General features: G+C 36.5%; 1 protein-coding gene across 1 annotated transcript in view; it reads left to right on the top strand.

The window, feature by feature from the left end:
- LOC127846615 (creatine transporter-like) overlaps positions 1-21,844 on the top strand; it is a 27,460-nt gene extending 5,616 nt beyond the window's left edge. Inside the window, exons 2-13 of the mRNA XM_052378042.1 lie at positions 8,771-8,902; positions 9,370-9,604; positions 10,213-10,345; positions 11,632-11,766; positions 13,846-13,949; positions 14,186-14,310; positions 14,833-14,945; positions 17,360-17,494; positions 19,279-19,378; positions 19,661-19,761; positions 20,235-20,402; positions 20,733-21,844. Of these exons, the coding sequence (XP_052234002.1) occupies positions 8,771-8,902; positions 9,370-9,604; positions 10,213-10,345; positions 11,632-11,766; positions 13,846-13,949; positions 14,186-14,310; positions 14,833-14,945; positions 17,360-17,494; positions 19,279-19,378; positions 19,661-19,761; positions 20,235-20,402; positions 20,733-20,930 (1,679 nt within the window). The 3' untranslated portion in view covers positions 20,931-21,844. The remainder of the gene's footprint in view (positions 1-8,770; positions 8,903-9,369; positions 9,605-10,212; positions 10,346-11,631; positions 11,767-13,845; positions 13,950-14,185; positions 14,311-14,832; positions 14,946-17,359; positions 17,495-19,278; positions 19,379-19,660; positions 19,762-20,234; positions 20,403-20,732) is intronic.
- The last annotated feature ends 1,553 nt before the right edge of the window (positions 21,845-23,397 follow it).

Below are 23,397 nucleotides of genomic sequence, written 5' to 3'. Positions count from 1 at the left end.
TAATTACAATTTTACCATTTACTTTATATAAAACGGTAAATTTTTAGTTCATTAAAGACAAATGGCGGGCATTATCATCACACTTTTAACTGTAAACATTAGTTACTTATGAAAAGTTAAAAGCAAATGATGAGCAATGGAATTCCTATGGCGAGTAGGTTGTGAACACAACTGTCGTCGTACTATTTTTTCAATGTTGTGTCTACTTCAAAAATTAGTAAAGTCTATTAACAAACATTGAAGATTTGTAAACACTCATATTTTATGACATTTGAAAAATGCCAGTTTTTAATAACAATTCCCCTTAAGGATGGATGGGAACCAGATTTTGATTCAATTATCGTAGTTCCACTTGTTTCAAATATGTCATAATTCCAATAAATATGTTCATAACATTTGTTTGCTATTTTTTTGCATACTCAGTTATGATGGTTATTCTACAAAGTGAATCTCGTCGTTTATGTATTTGATTTTTGAGACAAACTTTTAAATGTATTTATGAATGGGATACGTTACATTACTAATTTTACAGATAAATAATTGTCTTGTTTCTTGCAGAAGACTATCGAGGGCTGTAATATCGTTTTACTTTGTGACGGGAAACATTTTTACCTTAGGAATTTGGGCGGGTGTAGAGGGGGTCAAATTACAGTAATTTGATATTAATCTGCACATAATTTTGCATGTTATTTGAAATCATTTTAATATTTTGATTTAGGAATAAAAACTGCAGAACGTGTGCTCAAAATAAAGCGTGCATGTAATATTTAATTCTAGCAACTTCTGTCACATCACGATGTTTCAAACCAACGTTATTATAAAAGCAAACTTTTCTTTAAAATAACATAAGGATAAATACGTACAAGTGCAATGAAGCCGCGCTTTCAATAGATCTGATCTGCAGATTATTTTCAATGCCTATGCAGCAAAGCGTGTATAGCTAGCTCCTGTCACGGACTTTGGCGTATCAAACGACTTGCGGTTTAAACAGCATTTCGACGATTTATAAAGTGTAAAGTATTATCGTTTTAATATAAATGTCCATTAAATCAAATGCCCGGGTTGCGAGAGAATTTACATATATAACTTGCATACATTAAGTTAAACTTTAAATTGAATGTAGTGTCATTTTAATATTCAGGGTTGCTCATGCGTTGGCGTTTAGATTTTTAACCACGATTTAAAGTGGTTTTGGAAATTTATCTTCATATCTCGAGGAAATATAATTTTGATATGAGTTTTCACAAAATTAAATCTAAAAAGAAAGTCGCAATATTTAGCCGACCAGGATCAGATCTTTTTATTTTATAAAAACAGGTATACAATATATTTTGTTTATAAATAAAGATAAATAATTACTCCCAATGTTGTGCTATATATAAAGATATATATGCTATGATTTTTTTGTTCCATTTTGTATGCGCTATTGATAAAAGGTTAACGAATTAATTTACAAAATCCGAGTTTTTTAGAACTTGAAATAATGGTTTTACAAAGATATTCATTAGATAAACATTAAACGAATAAACGTTAGCCTTACTATGTTGTGAATTTATAACAACTACATACATTTACCACAATAACGTGAGTATTTGTTAAAATGATAGACACTTATCACTGCTGACAGGCAATAATTTGCTTTTTGCTCAATCTACGTTATGATCGATTTAAGCCCCTTCGCCAGCTTCGTAATTGATATTTGTGTTCTATTCATAGAGGCCAAACAAAAAAGTTATTTCATTATATGAACGCCATTAAATGTTCATGCTTTTGGTGTTTGGTTATGACGCTTTTACATTAAAGGGATCTTTTCACGCTTTGGTAAATTGACAAAATTGAAAAAAGTTGTTTCAGATTCGCAAATTTTCATTTTGGTTATGATATTTGTGAGGAAACAGTAATACTGAACATTTACCATGGTCTAATATAGCGATTATATGCATCTTTTGACGATTTTAAAACCTAAAAATTATAAAGCGTTGCAACGCGAAACGATTGAATAATTTGGAGAGTTCTGTTTTTGTCGTTAAATTTTGTGAAACTACGAAGATTGCTTATATAAGGTATAAAATACTTCTAGTAAGTGTACTTGGCGGAATAGCTCAGTAGGCTAAAGCGTTTTTACTTCAGGACTCTGGCAGGACTCTAGGGGTCACTGGTTTGAAACCTGCTCCGGGCAATGTTCTTTTCCTTTTTTAAATTTTATTCTTGATTTTTTACTGGAGCTTTTACGATCCAATGTTTACATTTATCAATATAAAGCATTTAATGAATAAGTTAAAAAATGCCAAAATCTGTGAAAAGGCCCCTTTAATATGTGCTTAATAGTTGTTTTTATGTTAACGACTCATCTGAAACGTATAGGCAGTGTGCGCATCACACGTTTAATCTGATGAAATATTAATTTCTAGTCATGGTTAAAACCCGACAAGCATTTAATAGAAAAGAGTATTATAAGCTCATTATACAATATAACATTCGATGTGTCTGGTACCTTTTCGTCGTCAGAAAACATTTCCTGTGGTGCCCCTCCAAGGGCTCCGTACTTGGTCCCTTGTTGTTTTTAATCTATTTAAATGATATGTCAGCTGTGTTTAAACATAAATTACTCTTGCATGCTGATGACTCTGCCATTTAAGTCTCGGATAAAAGCATATCTAGGGTTGAGAAGAGTCTTAATGATGATCTAGAGCAGGTCAGTGAATGGTTAATTGACAACAAACTGTCATTGCAATTAGGTGAGTGCGCGTCAATTCTGTTTGTTTCACGGCAGAAACTTAGGTCACAATCCATTTTAAATATTTCTTGTGATGGAACATCCATTTCATCTACATCATCAGTCAAGTATTAAGGGGTTACAATTGATCAACATTTGTCTTTCACTTCTATGGCAGAGTCAGTCAATAAAAAGGCCAATGCAAGGTTTAAGTTTTTATATCGAAAAAGGATTTTTTATCTACATGTACAAAAGGGCTTCTAGTCTTGTCTTTAATTCAGTGCCACTTTGAATTCGGTTGTTCTGTTTGGTACACTGGGTACGAAAATAATTTGGGTATGAAAAAAATTAGGGTAAGAAAATAATATGGGTAAGAAAAAAAAATTTGGAGCGAAAAAAAAATTTGGTACGAAAATAAGGTCGGTACGAAAAAAATGGGTATGGAAAAAAACTGGTACGAAAATCATTTTGGTACGATAGAATTAGGGTACGAATAAAATTTTGGGTACAAACAAAAATGTGGGTACGAAAGAAAAATTGGGTACGAAAATAACTTGGGTTCGAAAAAAATTGGGTACGAAAAAAATAGGTACGAAAAAAATTGGGTACGAAAACAATTGGGTACAAAAGTACGACACAAATGGGCACGAAGAAAAAATGGATAAAACAAATTTTGGGTACGAAAAAAATGGGGGTACGGGGAAGTAGTACCCGTGGACCTCTCGATAAATTTGAAAGAGGACGGGAACCAAGCTGCCTTGACCTTTATCAATTGCCCTTGGGTGGGTAATGTGGACAAGGATGGTCGAGAAAGACCGTGTTTTCATAAGAGATGTTCTGTATTAATTTGCAGTCAATTGGTGAATAAATGAAGAAGTTATGTTAAAACAAAATTGTGGGTGGGCGTGGTCGGCCACTATCTCCTCCTACACTATTAGCAATAAAACCTTGAAACTTACACACATGGTAGCTATGAGCATATATGCGACGGTGCACTATTTGGAATTTTGATCTGACCTCTTGGTCAAAAGTTATTTTCATCGCCGTCACCGTCGCACATATGCTCATAGCTACCATGTGTGTAAGTTTCGAGGTTCTAGTGCTAATAGTGTAGTTGATAGTGGCCGAACTGACGGACAGAAAGATGGAGACCAATACAATATCCCCACGCTTTAAAAAAAACTCTTTATTGTGCAATCCTTAACGTATACTGTTGATTGACATGGCTGTGTTTATACACGCAGGTTGAATTTATTAATTATTGTGTGTATATAACATGCTGCCATGTAAAATCTATGCATTTTATGTTGAAATAAATCTATATATCTACCATATGAAAAATAAGAGCTTTGGCAAGCAATGTGTATCCCCTTAAATGTAATTACTTAACATTGACAGATTCTATCTGGTAGTTTGAGCGACACACATTCCAAAATAGGTTTATATTTGCAGAAATTCATTTTGAAATGAACGCGAGAGTAAGTTCACGTTCAAGAGTATGTTCGGAAACCTCCACTAACCGACCTTTGAAAGAAACGAGCGAATGAAAAAATCATTGTTACTTGTAGACACCGACACCTGTCTGTTATTTGAAGCTAAGGACCCGTCGATACTTAACATGTTTTTAAATGACTATCTACCGATTGATGAAAAGAAAATACACAAAATATGATTTCATTGATATGATGTTTCACTTGATTTACTACAGCTATGCAATCATGCACAGATTTTTACTGTATATGTTTGTGTGGTAGAGACATTGATCATTACGCTCGACATCAATACAGACGTTACGCTGACATTGTATACAAGTGCACTACCCAGAGGCGTATTTAGGTGGGGGGCTAGGGGGCTAAAGCCCCCCCCCCCCCAGCTGGCTGGCTAGACACGATTTTAAATAAAAATGAGCCCCTTAGAGTTTCAATCCACTTGTGTATTTCCTGTCATATGTCCCTAATTAAGCCATAAACAGCTGTCGATTTGTGGGATTAGCCCCCAGGCATGTGTACAGACGATCTAACCTTTGTCAGCTAAAGTGCACGGTTCATTGACTGTAAGTAATAAACTGCGCTATTTGATTGGCTGAAGAAGATACATTCAACTAATGAAATTCATCCATACATTTAGTTATAGATAAATGTTTACAAATGGCTGCCGCTTGAGACTTGTGAAAAACAATATTTCAAATTGTAGCAATTAAAGTGTTTAGACGAACGCAATCGACAATCATAATTATTTTTTCGGTAATTTCTTTGATGAATTTAATTGGTATTAGCTCTTTAGCGTGATAATCCTTTTGAGTAACAAGTTATTGCCAGTGAAATTCAACTGCACACTTAATGAATGGCACTTATTTTGTTTTGTTTTGGTTTTCTTACAAATCCGGCTAACTGCTTTGATGTTCATCCATAGTTTTTAATATTAAAAAAAGACTCAAAAATGAAGAATTAATTTGCTATATGAAACTAAATCATTTTCTTAAAGCGTGACAACATCGAGGCAGCAACAGCCGAATTAAACTACACAAGAAACCTAACGACTCCCTTTGTTGACACTTTTGTGAACGAAATGGACCCCCAATTCAGTGATTTGCAGACTAATGCAGCCATGGGATTGAAGTTTATACCTTAACAAATGTGCTCCTCTCCTGTCAGTGCTAGTGACCTTGAATGGTTCAATGATGATCTCCCTTCCCCTCAGTCCCTTCCTGCCGAGTTGCACTTTATATGGCAGGCTAGGTGGAAAGGTGTACCCAACCCACCTACTGCCCTTAAGGGCTCTGTTGCACATTGTGATTCCCAGCTGTGACCCATCATTTATACTGTTTTGTTCATATCATGTGTGTTCCCTGTCACATCATGCGAGTGTGAAAGGAGTATCAGTGCCCAAGGACTTGTTAAGACAAAAGTAGGATCATCAATGGGTGAGGACAGGTTGTCCGCTGTGTGCCTGCTTTCCATTCATAGGGACATGGACATAAACATTTTAATGTTGTACCTAAGTTGACCTTGTAGGATATCCAACAAGGTTAAATAGGAGGTCCACCCATCTAACTCCGTTAAAAAAAGTAATGGATAAAGATAATGTCTCCCACCACTTTAATGGTTTGAGAGACATTTGATTTACCTCTGTGTGTCTGTCTGTCCGTGTGTCTGTCACACTTGATGTGTGAACTCAAGTTCTTATTTGTTTTACATGCACTTTTATCATGCAAAATGCTGATTAGATAGCAGGAAATCGCATCATTTCAAGGTGACATTTAAAAAAAAATCAACGACGGAAGGGGACAACCCTCCCGCACCCTCCCCTGTTGAGCACCCCCTCTGAAAATTTTCTGGATACGCCTCTGCTACCAGCAAATTGTCTGCAAGCATATAAGAAGATTGTGTTACCTAGCTCGTACTCCAGTTTAAGTTATCATAGAAAATATTTGTGTAACTTTATACTTTAAAAACTTTGAAACAGAAAAAAAATATTAAAAATATCAAAACGCTAGAAATTGTAGTGATTTAAATTTGATGTTGGCATTTCATTGCAAGGTATAAGCTGTTTGGCTGCTTGTTGTTTGATACAGGATATAGGGCAAAGCTGTTTAGGAACGTGTATAACATCCGTTTGAACAGTTGTTTTTAAGCTTTTGTATATCGAGCGTGTTAACAGTGATTTTTTTAAAGGTAAAAACGACATATTGTTGTTGTTCGTTTTAGTTGGTGAACGACATTAACATATTTCAATCAATGAAATCAATTAGAATTGCGTGTGTGTTTTTTTCTTAAATGTAAATTAAATCCCTTCCATTTCTGTTCGAGGTGTTTAGTCAGATTTAAATATGTATTTATCAATAAAGGGATAATACACGTTTTCGAGGGCATGATCATCTGCGGGCGCTCGAAAAATCCGTTCCTGTCCGAGCGCGCAGCACGAGGGCATGATCGGATTTTGAGAGCGCTCGCAGATGATTATGTCAAAGAAAATGTGTATTTTCGCTATTATTGCATAAACAAATCGCACACGCAAAAAGAAATTAAAATAACACTGAAAACAATATGTGTTGTTCCGAATGAACAATGTCGGATGTCGAATGAATTCGATGTCGAATATACCGACAGAATAATTCGATTATTTCATATGACGCCATACAGTTCAATGTTGTGTTTTACATACGCCATACTCGGTCATCATCAGAAATACTTTCTTTATTCTTCGGATAGGCAGTTTTTTATTTTAAATGTGTTTAAAGTGATATTATGGGCATCTAACAGTATGTAGGTGTCTATCGCAACCGTTGTTTATCTTTGGTGTTTTCACTTCATGTACACTTACATTTGTTAATGCAGCATCAACATACTAAAACAATATCCCGGAAGAATTCAGTTCCCCTTTTATGCTTGGAAAGTCGTCCAAGGCTGGAGTTATTAACAAAGCTCATAATGACTTCATTGAATCCAGCCATTACAAAGGGAAGTAACTGCGCATTGACCAGTTTATGGATATGATAAACACAAAGCAGGGCTTGAACGGCACACGAATCGCATTGTTAAAGGAGCCTTTTCACAGATTTTGGCATGTTTTGACGTTTGTAATTAAATGCCATATACTGATAAATGTAAACATTGGATCTAAAAAGCTCCAGTAAAAAAAAACAAGAATAAAATTTTAAAAAAGGAAACAAAAAGTAGCCGCAGCAGGGCTCGAACCAGTGACCACCGGAGTCCTGGAGTAAAAACCAATTAAACCGATTGGCCATGTTGCCAAGTATGTATAGTTGACGTATTTTATACTGCATATAAGCAATCTTCGTAGTTTCACAAAATTAAACGACAACAACAGAACTCTCCAAATTATTCAATCGTTTTTAAATCGTCAAACGATGCATATAATGGCTATATTAGACCATGGTTAATGTTCAGTATTACTGTTTCCTCACAAATATCAAAGCTAAAACAAAAATTTGCGAATCTGAAACAACTTTTTTCAATTTTGTCAATTAATAAAATGTGAAAAGATCCCTTTAAAACACGATTCCTCCCGTTCAAGCCCTCCTTTTGCCAAGTTTCTGCACCCGCCAGAGGGCATTATAGATAGAGTTTATGCAATAATATTACATATTGATAATAATTTATCAAGAGCTAATACGCACAAATAATTTGTGTAAAATGCAATTAAAGCATCGGGTTACAGTACTAGGTTGGTGGACACCACGCTGGACTTTTATGGTTTCTAGCTGCGGGTACTCTAAATTCAAAATCTTTCAGTAACAACCAAATAGCTGTAAATTACAACTTTAATTCAAAATCCAGGTATATTTTCGTTAGTTTAATAAATAAATAAGATAGGGATCCTGGTACACAGTACGGGTTCTAACATAATACAGCCTATGGCGCGGTAGAACCTAATAAACTGCGAATTACAAATACGAGTCATCGTATAAGGGGCTGACGGAACCCAGTACTTTTAAGTGTTCAAATAATAATAGTTTGTTTCTTCTTATTTCCCCTAATGAAATCATTACTTAGCATACTAATTAAAAATACTTAAATTGATACACGAACAGTAAATAGTGATTTTGCCATGTAAACGACCATCCGTAAATTCCACCACTGTAATCGCCGTCTAGAGTGAATTTGTCAAATGAAGGCTAAACCAAATTGTTTAGAGAGAGAGACAGAAAGACAAACAGACAAACGGACGGACGGACGGACGGGCGGGCGTTCGGGCGGACGGGAGGGCGGGCGGGCGGGCGGGCGGGCGGTCGGGCGGGCGGGCGGGCGGGCGGGCGGGCGGGCGGGCGGACAGACAGACAGACAGACAGACAGACAGACAGACAGACAGACAGACAAACAGACAGACAGACAGACAGACAGACAGACAGACAGACAGACAGACAGACAGACAGACAGACAGACAGACAGACAGACAGAAAGACAGATAGAATGCATTTTTTCCCGCTTCATAATGATCTTAGTTATTCTGAGTCAAATTTAATGTCATGTTACAAACTTGAATTATATAATTATAATAATATCAAACAGACACATGTTTTGTATTATGCAGGTGCATTTCTGTTGCCATTCCTGTTCTTCATGTTGATATGCGGACTACCCCTGATGTTTTTGGAAGTTTCTACGTCGCAATTCTCAGGCCGAGGCCCAATGGCAATGTGGAACATGGCGCCATTTTTTAAAGGTCAGCCATTTACTGAATTGTTGCAATTGTATTTTGTCTCATGTAACTAATTTTCATATGTCGTAAAAAACGACACATTTTTCGGGGAGTGAAATATATATATGTAAAATGTATAATACATGAGCCAATTGACCAGTCGCCAAATGCGAGATCGCTCCGCCCACTAAGTTGTGTTTTCATAAAATGCTTTATCCATTACTCCGACAGTCTTTGTTTGTCGGACCATGTGACCGCAATAAATGAAATCTGATTGATTATTTCGTGAGTTTGATTGATAGCTGGCGACTGGTCAATTGTTTAAGGCGCTGACACTTGACGACTTGATTAAATTTATATCGAATTGTATGGAATCTGTCCATTATTATTTGTAAATACACATGCCGAATTAGTTTCTATTGCACGCACTTTTCTTTTGCGCGGTTTGATCAGGCTACTTTGGGAAACAATACCGTTTAAACACGTTTTAGGAATTGGTTACACCTTACTGGCGATCAACATTGTAAATAACGTCTACTACAACGTCTTGCGCGCATGGATCCTAGAGTATTTCGTGCAGACCTTTAAAAGTGAACTCCCATGGGCGTCCTGTGGGCACAGCTGGAACCAGGATGGGTGCATACCAAGTAATGGGCGATTTAACAATGCCACAATCCAGCAGACTGCTAATGGTTCTCAAATGACTTCAGCTGAACAGTTCTGGCAGTAAGTATTACGTTTCTTTACATACGAAAAACAACTTGTATGTGTAAATCAGCATTACCTTACAGTTATACTTTATATATTATGAATGTGAACCATTCTAAATTAAGGAAACAGTTTTGAATAAAAATTCAAAACTATTTTACAACGGACTTACACGTAATACTCTCTGAAAAGTTGCTGAGAGTTTTTATGGTTGAACAAATACTTTAAACGATTTTAACATTACTGATGTGTTATGTATGTTTGATTGTGCACATATTTGATAAGTCAACATTATTGTTATTTCATTTAAAAATGTTATTATTAGAGACGCGCTCTGAGAAAATTGGGCATAGTGCATGTGCGTAAAGTGTCGTCCCAGATTAGCCTGTGCAGTCCCGACAGGCTAATCGGGGACGACACTTTCCGCTTTTATGGTATCTTTCGGTTAAAGGAAGTCCCTTCTTACCGAAAATCTTGTTTAGGCGGAAAGTGTCGTCCCTGATTAGCCTGTGCGGACTTCAAAGGCTAATCTGGGACGACACTTTACGCACATGCATTATGCCCAGTTTTCTCAGAACAAGACACATTTAACAGATAAACATGAGATATAATTTGGAGATTTGTAGGTACAACGTGTTGCAGTTATCTCCCGGGCTCGGCCACATAGACGGCATACTCTGGAATTTTGTACTGTACGTGTTCATATGGCGGACACTGGTGGCCATCTGCATGGTGAAGGGCATTAAATCTATTGAAAAGGTGAGCATCGATGGAATGTCGGTGAAAAATTTACTAGCACGACTCATTGCAATGTTTCATGGATTGAGTTTGTTGTGTTTTTCGAAATTCATATTGCTGATTTAAACGGTCTATCGAATGTTTCTGTCTAGTATTCGTAAGTCAAGACATAACATTGACCTGGAATTTAAGTACATGTGTAGTAAGTAGCCGCATTGGGCATAATCTGATAGTTTGTGTTAAAGCTCAAGTCTCACTATTGCCGATAGAGCCCCGGTCAATCCCAGTTTGCTAACGCCGGTCGACCGGCGAGAACCGGGATGATTCGTAGAAATCTTTTAACATGGTCACACTTTTTCCTGGTGCCGCCCCGTTTGAAGCTGGTCAACAACCCGGCAGAGACAAGGTCAACCCGGACTAGCTACGGTTAATCCCGGTGAAACCCCGGCAGAGCCCGGTTGTACCCGGCAATGTCCGAATGAGTCCCGTCGAAAGCCGGCAGCGTCCCGGCAAAGCCGACAGAGCTACGGCAACGCCCGGGTTTAACCCCGGTCGCCGCCGGTAATTCCCCGGCTGAGCCCCGATGAATGCCGGTGGCGTCCCGGCAGAGCGCCGATTTACCGATGTACCGTAGATATTTCGGGACTCTGACTGCATTCATCGGGGCTTCACCTGGGCACCAACGGCGACAATCGGGACGTTGCCGTAGCTCTGCCGGGGTCTGTATGGGCCCGGTGGAGCTACGGTGACGTTCCGGTTGTTCCTGGTGCCGTCCCGGTTGTTTCCGGTGCCGCGTCGGTCGTTGTCGGTCCTTCCTGGTGACTCCCTGTTTATCCCAGAGGTATTAAACATTTTAATACTTTTCCGGTGGAGCCCCGGTTGTTCCCGGTTTATCCTGATCGTCTCCGGTGGAGCCCCGGTTCATCCCGGTAAAGCCCCGGTTCATCCCGGTAGATTCCGGATCTCGCACCGGAGTTCCACCGGTATCATAGTGAGACTGGGCCTTAAGATTTTGTGTCCAGCCATCTTCCGGTTCTGTGGTCGGATGGTCGTAAAGTTTCTAATTATTGTTCAACAAAATGAATCCTGAGATCACTTTGTAGTATGTTCCCACGCACTGCACGAACGTTCTGTCGACCCATGCTGATTGGGACGTGGCATTTCAAGATACTTCTGGGTTAACTAAATTATTACTTTTATTAACTTGAATTAGCTTCTCTTTCCAGTGTTCTCGAACGATTTAGCTTCAACATTTAACACGCGACCATTTATTTTGTCCTAGAACTATCCTGACCATTTATTTGCAGGTAATGTACGTGACCGTGTTCCTGCCCATCATTCTGATGCTGGGGATCTGGGCTCGAGCCCTTATGCTGAAGGGATCCGTACAAGGAATGCTGTACTACATCACACCGACATTCGACAGAATCACAGACATACAGGTTGGGGACAAGAAATGTATTTTAGCGAGACCTCCACTTTTACGCTGATTTACTTCCGCGGCATGATAGGAGAATGTTATGAATTATATCAAAACTTAAATGCCCGATTAAACACACGATCGTCGATGCAATCAAAGATGCTGTTAAAATATGATTCGCAATTGGCTTTTTATTTTTAAGTAAAATGTATGATTTTTAAATATGGATCAGATTGCAGCCAAAGCTCAATGCATACAAAACACATGTATATCTAGACGGAAAACTACAACGGGCGAGGCATGGTATGGTATTGCGCAAGGGGGGGTTAGAGGGTTAGGGTTTGGGTTAGTGTTAGGGGTCGGGTTAGGGTTTGGGTTAGCCTTAACCCAACCCTAACCCTAACCCGACCCCTAACCCTAACCCTTACCCTAACCCTTTTTTGGGGTTATCACCCCTGACCATGCCTCGCCCGTTGTAGTTTTCCGTCTCCCTATCTTGTATGACGGATTTTAGCCCCAAAGATTTTCAGCGAGCGAGAGAAATTATTATAATATTTTATTTTAATTTCGATATAATCACAGTTGAGCGAAATGCGCAGAATAAAATAAATATTGTGTCCATATTAAATGAATATTTATCATCTTTATACTTTGCAAATAATCAACTTTAAAAACAATATGCTATCACAGTGCTTGTCTTTGTATTAAAAATTATTGTGTCAATGATTCCACTGTCTCTCATTGATGACACATTAGAGTACATAGTTGTTGAGCCAGTTCTGATGTTCTCAGGGGGGTAGCTGCTATTAGGCACAGCTGGCCCGGGCATACTTTTGTTTTTAAACATGAAAAAATACAAATGCTTCAATTTCGAAAAACGCATTAAAATGTTGACCCTGAGGGCGTGAGGTTATAGAAATCTGCATTTCATATTGACATTATCCTCAGACAATGGATTCTGTTCGTGTTCAAAGGACATATCTTCCAATTATCAACTCTACTTCTGTCTATGTGCATATATTCTAGCTCGCTTCTTTTCACGTGACTTGGTGTTAGAAGTTTACATAGATCTACACGTCTCCCTTTTAACTCTACAGAAAGTTGTAATCGATTATTGTCGGAGTTTTAAGAAACATTCCGAATGATGTTTATGACCGCGGAAATTGAAAATGGAGCACTTGCCCCCGTATCCCGAACCATTGACTGAATCCGGGTCGGTTCGGTGATGCCGAACAAAAACAAAAATTAGTTCTCTGACATTGACACAAAACAGTAAAATATTTCAGAAAAACAGGCGAAAGTCTTATATTTTCTTATCTTATTATTTGTCTAGATATGCTTTAAATCTATCCACAGGCTTTATAGGATTTAACAATTTTCAGGGGGAGGACCCCCCCCATTTTAATGTAACCTACAGCTAAAAAAAGCTAGCTACGCCCCTAGTTCCATCAGTTTGTTGTTGTCGATTACACGATTTCTTTTCAGTATTTATATCTTTTGTCGTGCAAAATTCGCCACATCATAACGTTTGATTCCAAAATCAATATGAAAGCATTTTTAAATTCTAATTATATAGAAATAACTTTTTGATTATACATGAGCAAAAAAGCTGCATTTTATAAGATCTGCTTTAAAGATTGAAAGTATTTGTAATTTTATGTAATGTATCTAAACAGCCCCCATCGCGGTTGTATTTAAAAATAAATAAAACACGTTTTGGTTTGCTCATTTCAATCGACTTCGAAGGGCAAATGAATTTATGAAACCGTATTATGAAACTTCAATAATAACAGGTTTTGAAAATTGTTGTCACATTAAGCTAAATCACCAAGTTGCGTGAGGATTTGCTGAATTTTCGTTCCATTTAAACGTATACATTATTTGCATATACATAACAACTCATACAGTATGCGTGTATATTTTTGCTTTGCTATTTACCAGTTAAGGTAATTAAACTGGCGTAAAGATTGTTAGGCGACTGGAAGGCAATTGACCAAAGCTCAGCACTGCAACAGATTCGAGTCGCCTCGTTTGCTGTATCGTTTTCAATGAATTTCGACCAAAACCTACTCTTAATATCAAATGAAATGTTCTTATTCAGGTGTGGATAGAGGCAGCCATGATGGCGACATATACACTGGGCCCAGGATGGGGAACAATTCCGATGATTGCAAGTGAAAACAGTTTCCATGGCAACACGATAAAGTATACCATTTTTCATCATATACATATACACAATTTCGCTCATAGGATTGAATTAACCGTGTGTGCATAAAATTGCATATTTTACTCAATGTCTCTTTTTAAATGTGCAGATACATAATTATCGTAAATTTATTTGGTTACGAAGTTCTCTATTATTTTATATCAAATTATTTCATATAAAGTAAATATTTGGTCGTATTTATAAACTATGAATGTATCAATATTACATTTTGCAGATACTCTATCTTGGCCACTCTCTGCGACTTCTTGTCTGCGGTCTTCAACGGCCTCATCTGCTTCTCCATTCTCGGGGTCATGGCGCATGACAGCGGCCTTGACCTGGAAAACACCGTCACATCCGGTACTGAATCGATGCTATTGGTATTTTGTGTTTAACCTGAGATGTTTATGCGCACTTTCTTTTAGCAATAAATGTTGTACCATCGTAGACTAAGTGATTAATGAGGGCGTAACGAGAATATTAAAATAACGCTTTATTTTAAAGTATGCAATTTAAATGATTGCTAACAAATTAGGTCTTATGCTCGTTAACGCCCGGTAAAATATGTGGTATTATTATTTAAATGTGTCTCTGGAGCACTCTTTGCTGGTTCGCGAAAGCATTTAAAGTTTAAATATAAGTGTATTCTAATATTAATACATTATGATATTAATGAATATGTTTTATACGGTTTTTTTTTCTAAATGATAGCTACGATATTGATTTTGAGATGGAAAGTATATATATATATCATATGTTTGCGAATCTATATCTCCGGTAAATATCGGTGTTATGTCCCGTTTATGATAACCATAAAGCTCGGTTTTTATGGTCTTCAGGCATCTCATTCAGTCAATATATTTGTAAGTTGTAATGTTGTAGGTCTGTCCCTCGGCTTCACAGTGTACCCTACCGCGTTTACGTACTTCCCACTACCGCAGCTGTGGTCAGCCATCTTCTTCATTAACCTCATCTTTGTGGGACTTGATGCTCAGGTAAAAATATCCTTCTAACGAATTCATGTAGACCGTCAGGTATATTGATCCTCACATATTACTCCGGTAAATCTATCAAGATATATCAGTCATGTAACCCTTTCTTGAAATATCATCCCTTGAACCCTTTCATTAATTTAACCTTATTTTCACACACCATTTCTGTACACCTATCCGGACAAACTACTCCGGTTAACCAAAGACCTATAGATAACATATCTATAGGTCTTTGGGTAAACCCATCCTGACATATCGTAATTACTATTAGTTTACGGACACTCTAAATTTTCGGACACCCCCTTTTTAGCAAAAACAATATATTTTGTGTGATTCTAAATTTTCGGACATACAGATTTTTATCCATAAATACATTTTCGGACAGTCAATTATACAGCTCTATTTCACCAGATGTTGGCCCTGTTTACGCTTATCTGGTGACCCTTCGATCGTGTGTTTATAGCCGGATTAAAGCAATAAAACCTGATAGATCTATACCTGAGGGCCATGGACTATTACTTTTGAGTTATTGGGTAAATTACCATGTACAATAGAAATAAACAGTCGTGTCTTTCAAGAGCGTTTTAAATGATATCGGATATTTTTTGCATTTTTATATAATTTTAGATGATTGAAAAATTGTAGCTAAAGAAACTTCAGCGTACAGTTTATATAGTATTGACAGACCTATAAAGTCGCGCCAGTCAAAAATCATAAAATGCGACATTTAAAGTTATGGTAGCCAGAACTAGAAAAGTTGTATTTATTTCAAAGCAGAGAAAGAAGAGTACAACGCATTACAATTATTGCACATTGATGTATTATTTTTATTTCAAAATAATAATTGTCAAACGAACAAATAATACATGTCTCCAAATTTTCGGACGTTTGCATATTTTATAACCATTTTTCGTAGCTAATTTTCGGATACGAAAAACATAATTTTTAAGTGTCCGAAAACTAAGAGTAATTACGGTATCACTCCGGATAATCTATCCTGACATATCAATCCGGTAAACCCATTATAACATATAATTCCTGTAATCGTGAAATGTATTACACTTTTAACCCTATCCTTACATATCACACTTTAAACCCTACCCTTACAAATCACACTTTTAACCCTATCCTTACACATCACACTTTTAACCCTATCCTTATATATCACACTTTAAACCCTATCCTTACATATCACACTTTTAACCCTATCCTTACATATCACACTTTTAACCCTATCCTTACAGATCACACTTTAAACCCTATCCTTACATATCACACTTTTAACCCTATCCTTACACATCACACTTTTAACCCTATCCTTACATATCACACTTTAAACACTATCCTTACATATCACACTTTTAACCCTATCCTTACACATCACACTTTTAACCCTATCCTTACATATCACTCGTGTAACCATATCCTGAAATAACATTTCTGTAAACCAATTCGGACAAATCACTCCGGTATCTAATATCCACTTTAACTATATGGCTGCACATTACTCGTGTAACCTTATCCTATACCATTTATGTTAACGTTTCCGGACAAACTCTCCGGTATACCTATATAGAAACCACTCCGGTTAACCTATCCTTAAATATCACTCCTGCAACTTTATCATGACATACAATTTGTATATACCTTCAGACAAACCACTCTGGAAAACCTATCCTGACATGTCAGTCTTATTACCCTGTAATGACATACCATTTCTGTGATCCTATCCGGAAAAAAACACTCCGGTATACCCATCCTGACATATAATCCATGTGAACCTGTCTTGCCATTTCGCTCTAAAAATTTTCTTCTGAGCCTGACGTCGGCAAACTTATTTTGACATATCCCTACTTTTTTAAGTTAGGTTAAAGCGATATAGACTTTCAAGCAAAACAAATAATTGGTTGCACTTTAACCCATTTATGCCTAGCGTCTAGAAAATGCCTTGGCAAACAGCGTAGACCCAGATGAGACGCCGCATGATGCGGCGTCTCATCAGGGTCTGCAGTGTTTGCTTAAAGGAATTTGTTTAAGAAATATTCTAAATATAGAAATAAAAATACTAGATATCCCTCATTTTTGAAATAAATTGATCCAAGTTAGAATGATGGGAGAGTCCACTAGGAATAAATGGATAAAACGTTATTTTACGGCATGCAAACCTTTTTTAATGCTCGAGCAAATCGATATTGACAGTATTGGATGTCAATATCCACGATGTATAATAAAATGCATGATGCGACAGGAAAATCCACATTTCAGACATTGTTTTTGTTTACCAAACAATTAGTGGTTATATTAAAAACAATGCGAATAAAACAAACTTTCAATAAATGCAAGTAAATTTACTTACAAATTTTGGACTTTTTATCGACTGGCAATACATGTAACAAATCTTTCTATTTCTCTGGCAGGTTCTTTCCACACAGACGCTCATGAACTGCCTGCAGGATTTATGCCCCACGTGGTTCGTAGGCAAGAGACGCTTGATTCTGGTAGTGCTTATCAACATTTTGGCGTTTCTCGTCTCGATACCGTTTTGCACACGGGTATGCAGATTTTTATTTAAGCGCATTGGTGGTTGTACGTGTTTCATGTTTTTTTAATCATAAGTAACGTTATTTATGAAGTAATTGTGATTGCATTTTCAGAAGTTCTGACCATACAGATTTTTTCGACCTGTCAAAATCATAAGGCGACATTTTCTAGGGAACTTTTCATGTTTTGATAAATTGACAAAATAAAAAAGACATGTTTCAGTTTCGCAAATTTTCGTTGTAGTTAAGATATATGTGAGGAAACAGTAATACTGAACATTTACCATGCTCTAAAATATCCATTATGTCCATCTGTTGACTATGTAAAAGCATGAAAATTATAAAGCTTTGCATCGCTTGAATAATTTGGAGAGATCTGTTGTTGTCGTTATATTTTGTGATACTACAGGTATTTCTTATATAAGGTATAAAATACATCACTCATGGTATGAGCACGGATGGCCGAATGGTCCAAAGGTAGACTTTTACTCCAGGTCTCCAGGGGTCAGTAGTTTGAGCCCGTTGAGAGTTAATTTTGTTTCTTCCTTTAAGTTTATTCTTGTTTTTTTTACTAGTCATGTATATCTTTTTAGTTATGAATATTATGAATATGAATCATTTAATGACAAACTTCAATACATGCCAAAATCTGTGAAAAGGACCCTTTAATACTGTTGGTTTGAAAGCAAGTGCCTACAAATTTCACAATGAATCATTCGGCAGCTGCTTTGGGATGCAGTAACCTCATGTTGATGTGTCACAGGCGCAAGAACTCATGTTTGTGTGTTATAATCCACAAAAACCTTTAGTTGATGTTTTACAGGGCTTAAAAACTTCATGCTTGTGTATAACAATGAACAATCACATTTTGTTGATGTATGGCATGGCGCGGCAACCTCATACTGGTATGTTACAGGGTGCAGTTACCTCATACTGGTATGTTACAGGGTGCAGTTACCTCATACTTGTATGTTACAGGGTGCAGTTACCTCATACTGGTATGTTGCAGGGTGCAGTTACCACATATTGGTTTGTTACCGGGTGCAGTTACCTCATACTGGCATGTTTCAGGGCGCGGTAACCACATATTGGTTTGTTAGATGGCACAGTAACCTCGTGTTGGTGTATTACAGGGCGCTGTAACCTCATATTGGTTTGTTACAGGGTGCAGTAACCTCATACTGATGTGTTACAGGGCACAGCAACCTCATGTTGGTGTATTACAGGGCGCGGTAACCTCATATTGGTTTGTTACAGGGTGCAGTAACCTCATACTGGTATGTTACAGGGCACAGTAACCTCATGTTGGTGTATTACAGGGCGCGGTAACCTCATATTGGTTTGTTACAGGGTGCAGTAACCGCACACTGGTATGATACAGGGCACAGTAACCTCATGTTGGTGTAATACAGGGCGCGATAACTTTATATTGGTTTGTTACAGGGTGCAGTAACCTCATACTGGTATGTTGCAGGGCACAGTAGCCTCATGTTGGTGTATTACAGGGCGCGGTAACCTCATATTGGTTTGTTACAGGGTGCAGTTATCTCATATTGGTATGTTACAGGGTGCAGTTACCTCATATTGGTAGGTTACAGGGTGCAGTAACCTCATACTGGTATGTTTCAGGGCACAGTAACCTCATGTTGGTGTATTACAGGGCGCGGTAACCTCATATTGGTTTGTTACAGGGCGGGATGTACATATTCCAGCTGCTGGACTGGTATGTTACAGGGCACAGTAACCTCATGTTGCTGTATTACAGGGCGCGGTAACCTCATATTGGTTTGTTACAGGGCGGGATGTACATATTCCAGCTGCTGGACTGGTACGCCGCCGCGTGGACGCTGTTGTTCGTGTGCCTGGTCGAGTGCATCGTGTTTTCGTGGGTATACGGTAAGTCATGTTGTTTTTTTATGCGAGGTGACTCATGTGTAATTGTTTAATTATTACATAAAAAGACGCCAATATACTATTTTACCGCATGTCAACTTATCGATTCTCTATATGAACTATACCGGTGCGCATTTAATGAACAATGTACAGTTCTGTACTGTATTGTTTGTATGATGTACTTATACATGCCAATAAAATGCGGATGAAAAAAATGAAGCAAAAATGAAGTACACGCTTGTGCTCTCTGCATCTACATGTTTAGTAAATGCATTTTACACGCAGGCTCTTCACGGATAAGTCGCGATCTGGAAATAATGCTCGGGAGGCCGATGCCAGTAATTCTCAGAGTCTTGGGCTCCTTCGTCACTCCGACTGCCATGCTGGTAATTAGAACTTATACATAAAACAATAACAGTTCCAAGACTGATATTTGCTTTTTGTGTTTGATACTTTAAAACGTAATGCATGTTGTTTGATTTAATTTGTATTGTTACTGACTAGACAAATAAGATTACTATTTGTATTATTATTACCAAACATCTTCGCCGGATTACGCAAAGGTACAGTTTACGACAAACTAAAATATTGATACAAAAACTGCCTCGATACATGCATCTCTGAAACACGTGTTTAATATTATCTAAAATGTGTACTTAACGACTGTGAATCTATTTCTAGATAGCGGATCAAAAAAACAAAACATAGAAAAATCCACAATATATTAAACCCTAAATTATTATTGAAATAAGGGCTACGACTATGCATTTATAAATAACTAATTACTAAAACAAAACATAAAAAATCCGCAATACTGAAACCCCAAATTAGTATGGTAATAACCTATTATTGTTTCCAGATACTTCTGTGCATCTCATTCAGTCGGTATCGTCCGCCCACGTACGGCCAGTATGTTTATCCGGCGTGGGCCGAGGCCCTGGGGTGGTCCCTTGCCTTCGCCATCATATCGCCTATAGTCATCGTGTTTTTCGTGCGACTGGCGCAAGCCGACGGCTCCATTATTCAGGTGTCGTATATGTGCCTGATAAAGTTATGTAAAATAAATTTTCATAAGATAAGATATATCAATGAATTAGTAAAAACTAATACTATTACATGTTTGGTCATTGTAATGGGTGTCACCGGTAAATCATAATCTTTCTTTATCTTGACATTTGTAGACTGGCATGCTTTCAGAACGTATTAACAATTAATTTCGTATAAAAAATTCTTATAACCTAGCATATCAAGACAATAGCTACGCGAGTGTATAGATTAGTACACGTTACATAAAATAAAGCCTCGTTGGTACCTTCACTTGTGTATTCTAGTAATGGATTAATTACATTTGTTTCAGAAGTTGAAGTCATTTAATGTACCGTCAGATATTTGGGGACCGAGTGATAAAAACGCTGCAGAAAAATACGACAACGACGAGGCGTCACCTACGCTGATCTCGACGTTTCGTTTCAATGCGGTTGGAAAAAGAACCAAAACGCAAAGCTTGGAAAACAACCAAGAAATGTCGGAACAAAAGAAATTCATAAGAACCTGAAATGATTGTGCTTTAGCATTTCATTCCTAATTGAATAAGATGTTCACCTGACCCATTAACCCATTTATGCCTAGCGTCTAGAAAAAAAGGCATTGGCAAACAGCGTATACCCAGATGAGACGCCGCATGATGCGGCGTCTCATCAGGGTCTGCGCTGTTTGCTTAAAGGAATTTCTGTATGAAATATTCTAAATATAGAAATAAATATACTAGACATCCCTAATTTTGGAAATAAATTTATCCAAATTAGATGGATGGGAGAGTTCACTAGGCATTACTGGGTTAATCAATTATTTTCAGCAAATACGTTTTGAAACGTTGCAGGTTTAAATAACGATTTATAATGTTGTTTTTTGAATCTATTTGAATGAGTGTTCTGTTTTGTGAACATATAGAAATATTGTACATGTACTGTGTTAAATATTATTACTTTTATATTGCTATGAACGAGACTGTATGCATAGTTAATCGAAACATAACCAGTATATAACCTAAAGAATTTTCCTCAAGTAGGTCGTGTTTATTGTTTACCGTTGATGCATTCCGAGACTTACATAATTGTTGCTGACATTCAAGTAATGAAAGCATAATGAGGTTTGTTCTAAACAAACTTGATAAACCAACTTGTCATTCAAAGTAGATTTCACTTGTTATAAATATTTTCTGGACCAACGTGCATAAAGTTTTTTTTAATAATATCTAGGTTACATACACTCGGTGGTTGCAGACAAGAATGGTTCACATAATCTAATAAACCAAATCTTTCCTATATACAATAAACATGATAAATAACAAGTTATAAGTTCCTTGTAAAGAAAATGAAGAAACTATGTTACATATATTCAGAGATATACAAAGAGAATTGTAAATTATATTATTGAATTTCTAGTGTAATATAATGTACACAAATGAAACGAGTTTTTTGTCAATCAATTTTATTTGGGAGTAAAAGAAATAACATCACTGATTATAACACCCTTATCAAAAAATATAACGTAAAAATATGTATGCAAGTGGAATGGTTTATTACATTTGAAAAGAGAGATGATGAATAATCTTAACTTAGCATGGGCATTTCAAGCTAAAACAAATATTAAGCAAAGGAACTTGTTAACTGGACAAGTTTAAAACTATGTGAAGACCAATATAATCATCGTATTGTAAATTGTGTTGTATGCTTAAAATATGTAATAACATGGCTATTGTCAATTCATTATTAACAGTTCATATTTTTGTAAGTACACATTTTTTTCATTATATCATAGCATGTGTACGCGTCTGTGTGAATGGATTTTATCTACCTCGAATATAGCAAAATTAGTAATATAGAAATCAAGTTGATTAAAGGAACCCGATTATATACAAACAAATTAACTAATAACACATTTTGTAATGCATTGAGATGAATAAAAGCTCCATAAAGAAACAAAATACTTAAATGTTGTATTACGATATGATGGTTTTCAATTCAAATAAATTAAAATATTAGCCCATTATTTGAAGAAATGTTTCAGGTTTAGACCTTTATTCCAAATAGCTATCAATAAACAAGCACACACTTCAATTCTCGCTGTCAAGCGATAAATCAGGACGTCGGTTCATCCATAATTTTTAAATATTTATTTAACAATTATAGATTTGCATTAAAGGGGACTTTTCATATTTTGGTAAATTGAGAAATTAAAAAAAAGTTGTTTCAGAATCGGAAATTTTCGTTTAAGTTATGATATTTGAAACGGTTAGGCCAGCATTTTTATATTATTTGTTTTACGGGAAATTTTTCAAAAAAATTGAGTCGGGGGGGATAAATAAAAATAAAAATAAAATCATGAAAAGTGAGCGGTCTACCAAAAAAAACAAACAAAAATAACTGTCTAAACTGATTATTTATTTTATTTTTTAAATTTAAAATTAAGCCAATTTAACCTTATGTATACTTGCATTAACCTTTAAGTGTTTTATATATCTTATTACACTGTTGTAGAAGCTTTTTTTATAATGATAGTAAACATATTTATATATATATTTATATGTAAAAGCACCTTTCGCATGTATTATACAATATTGCTTCAGTAGAGACCATTAACCACGCCAGGTGTGAAGTGTATTATAGTGATCGTTAAACTTTTGTTGAGTGTTAATCATATGTATGTTTATAACAAATATAGCATGCATTTGACTTAAATAAAAAAGAATTGAAAACTTTTTAAATTGTTTAATAGCTTTAAATAACAACCAACTTTGTAACTTTTATCCATGGATGGAATATGCACACTAAAAATACTATTTAATATACAACAGACTTGCTTTACATCATGATAATTTGTATCAATCATGAGAAAAAAATGAGCCACATAACAGAAAATTGAACCTTAGGGCGATTGCGACCATTTTTGGCTCCAAAAGAGCAGTCTGATCAGGATCCAAACTGTTCAACATAATTGTCATTCAGTCAGTACTTCTAAAG

The sequence above is a fragment of the Dreissena polymorpha genome, chromosome 9 (genome assembly GCF_020536995.1).
Source record: "Dreissena polymorpha isolate Duluth1 chromosome 9, UMN_Dpol_1.0, whole genome shotgun sequence".
NCBI lineage: Eukaryota > Metazoa > Mollusca > Bivalvia > Myida > Dreissenidae > Dreissena > Dreissena polymorpha.
Note: the sequence above shows the minus strand (reverse complement) of the source record. Positions and strands in the feature narration are given on the sequence as shown.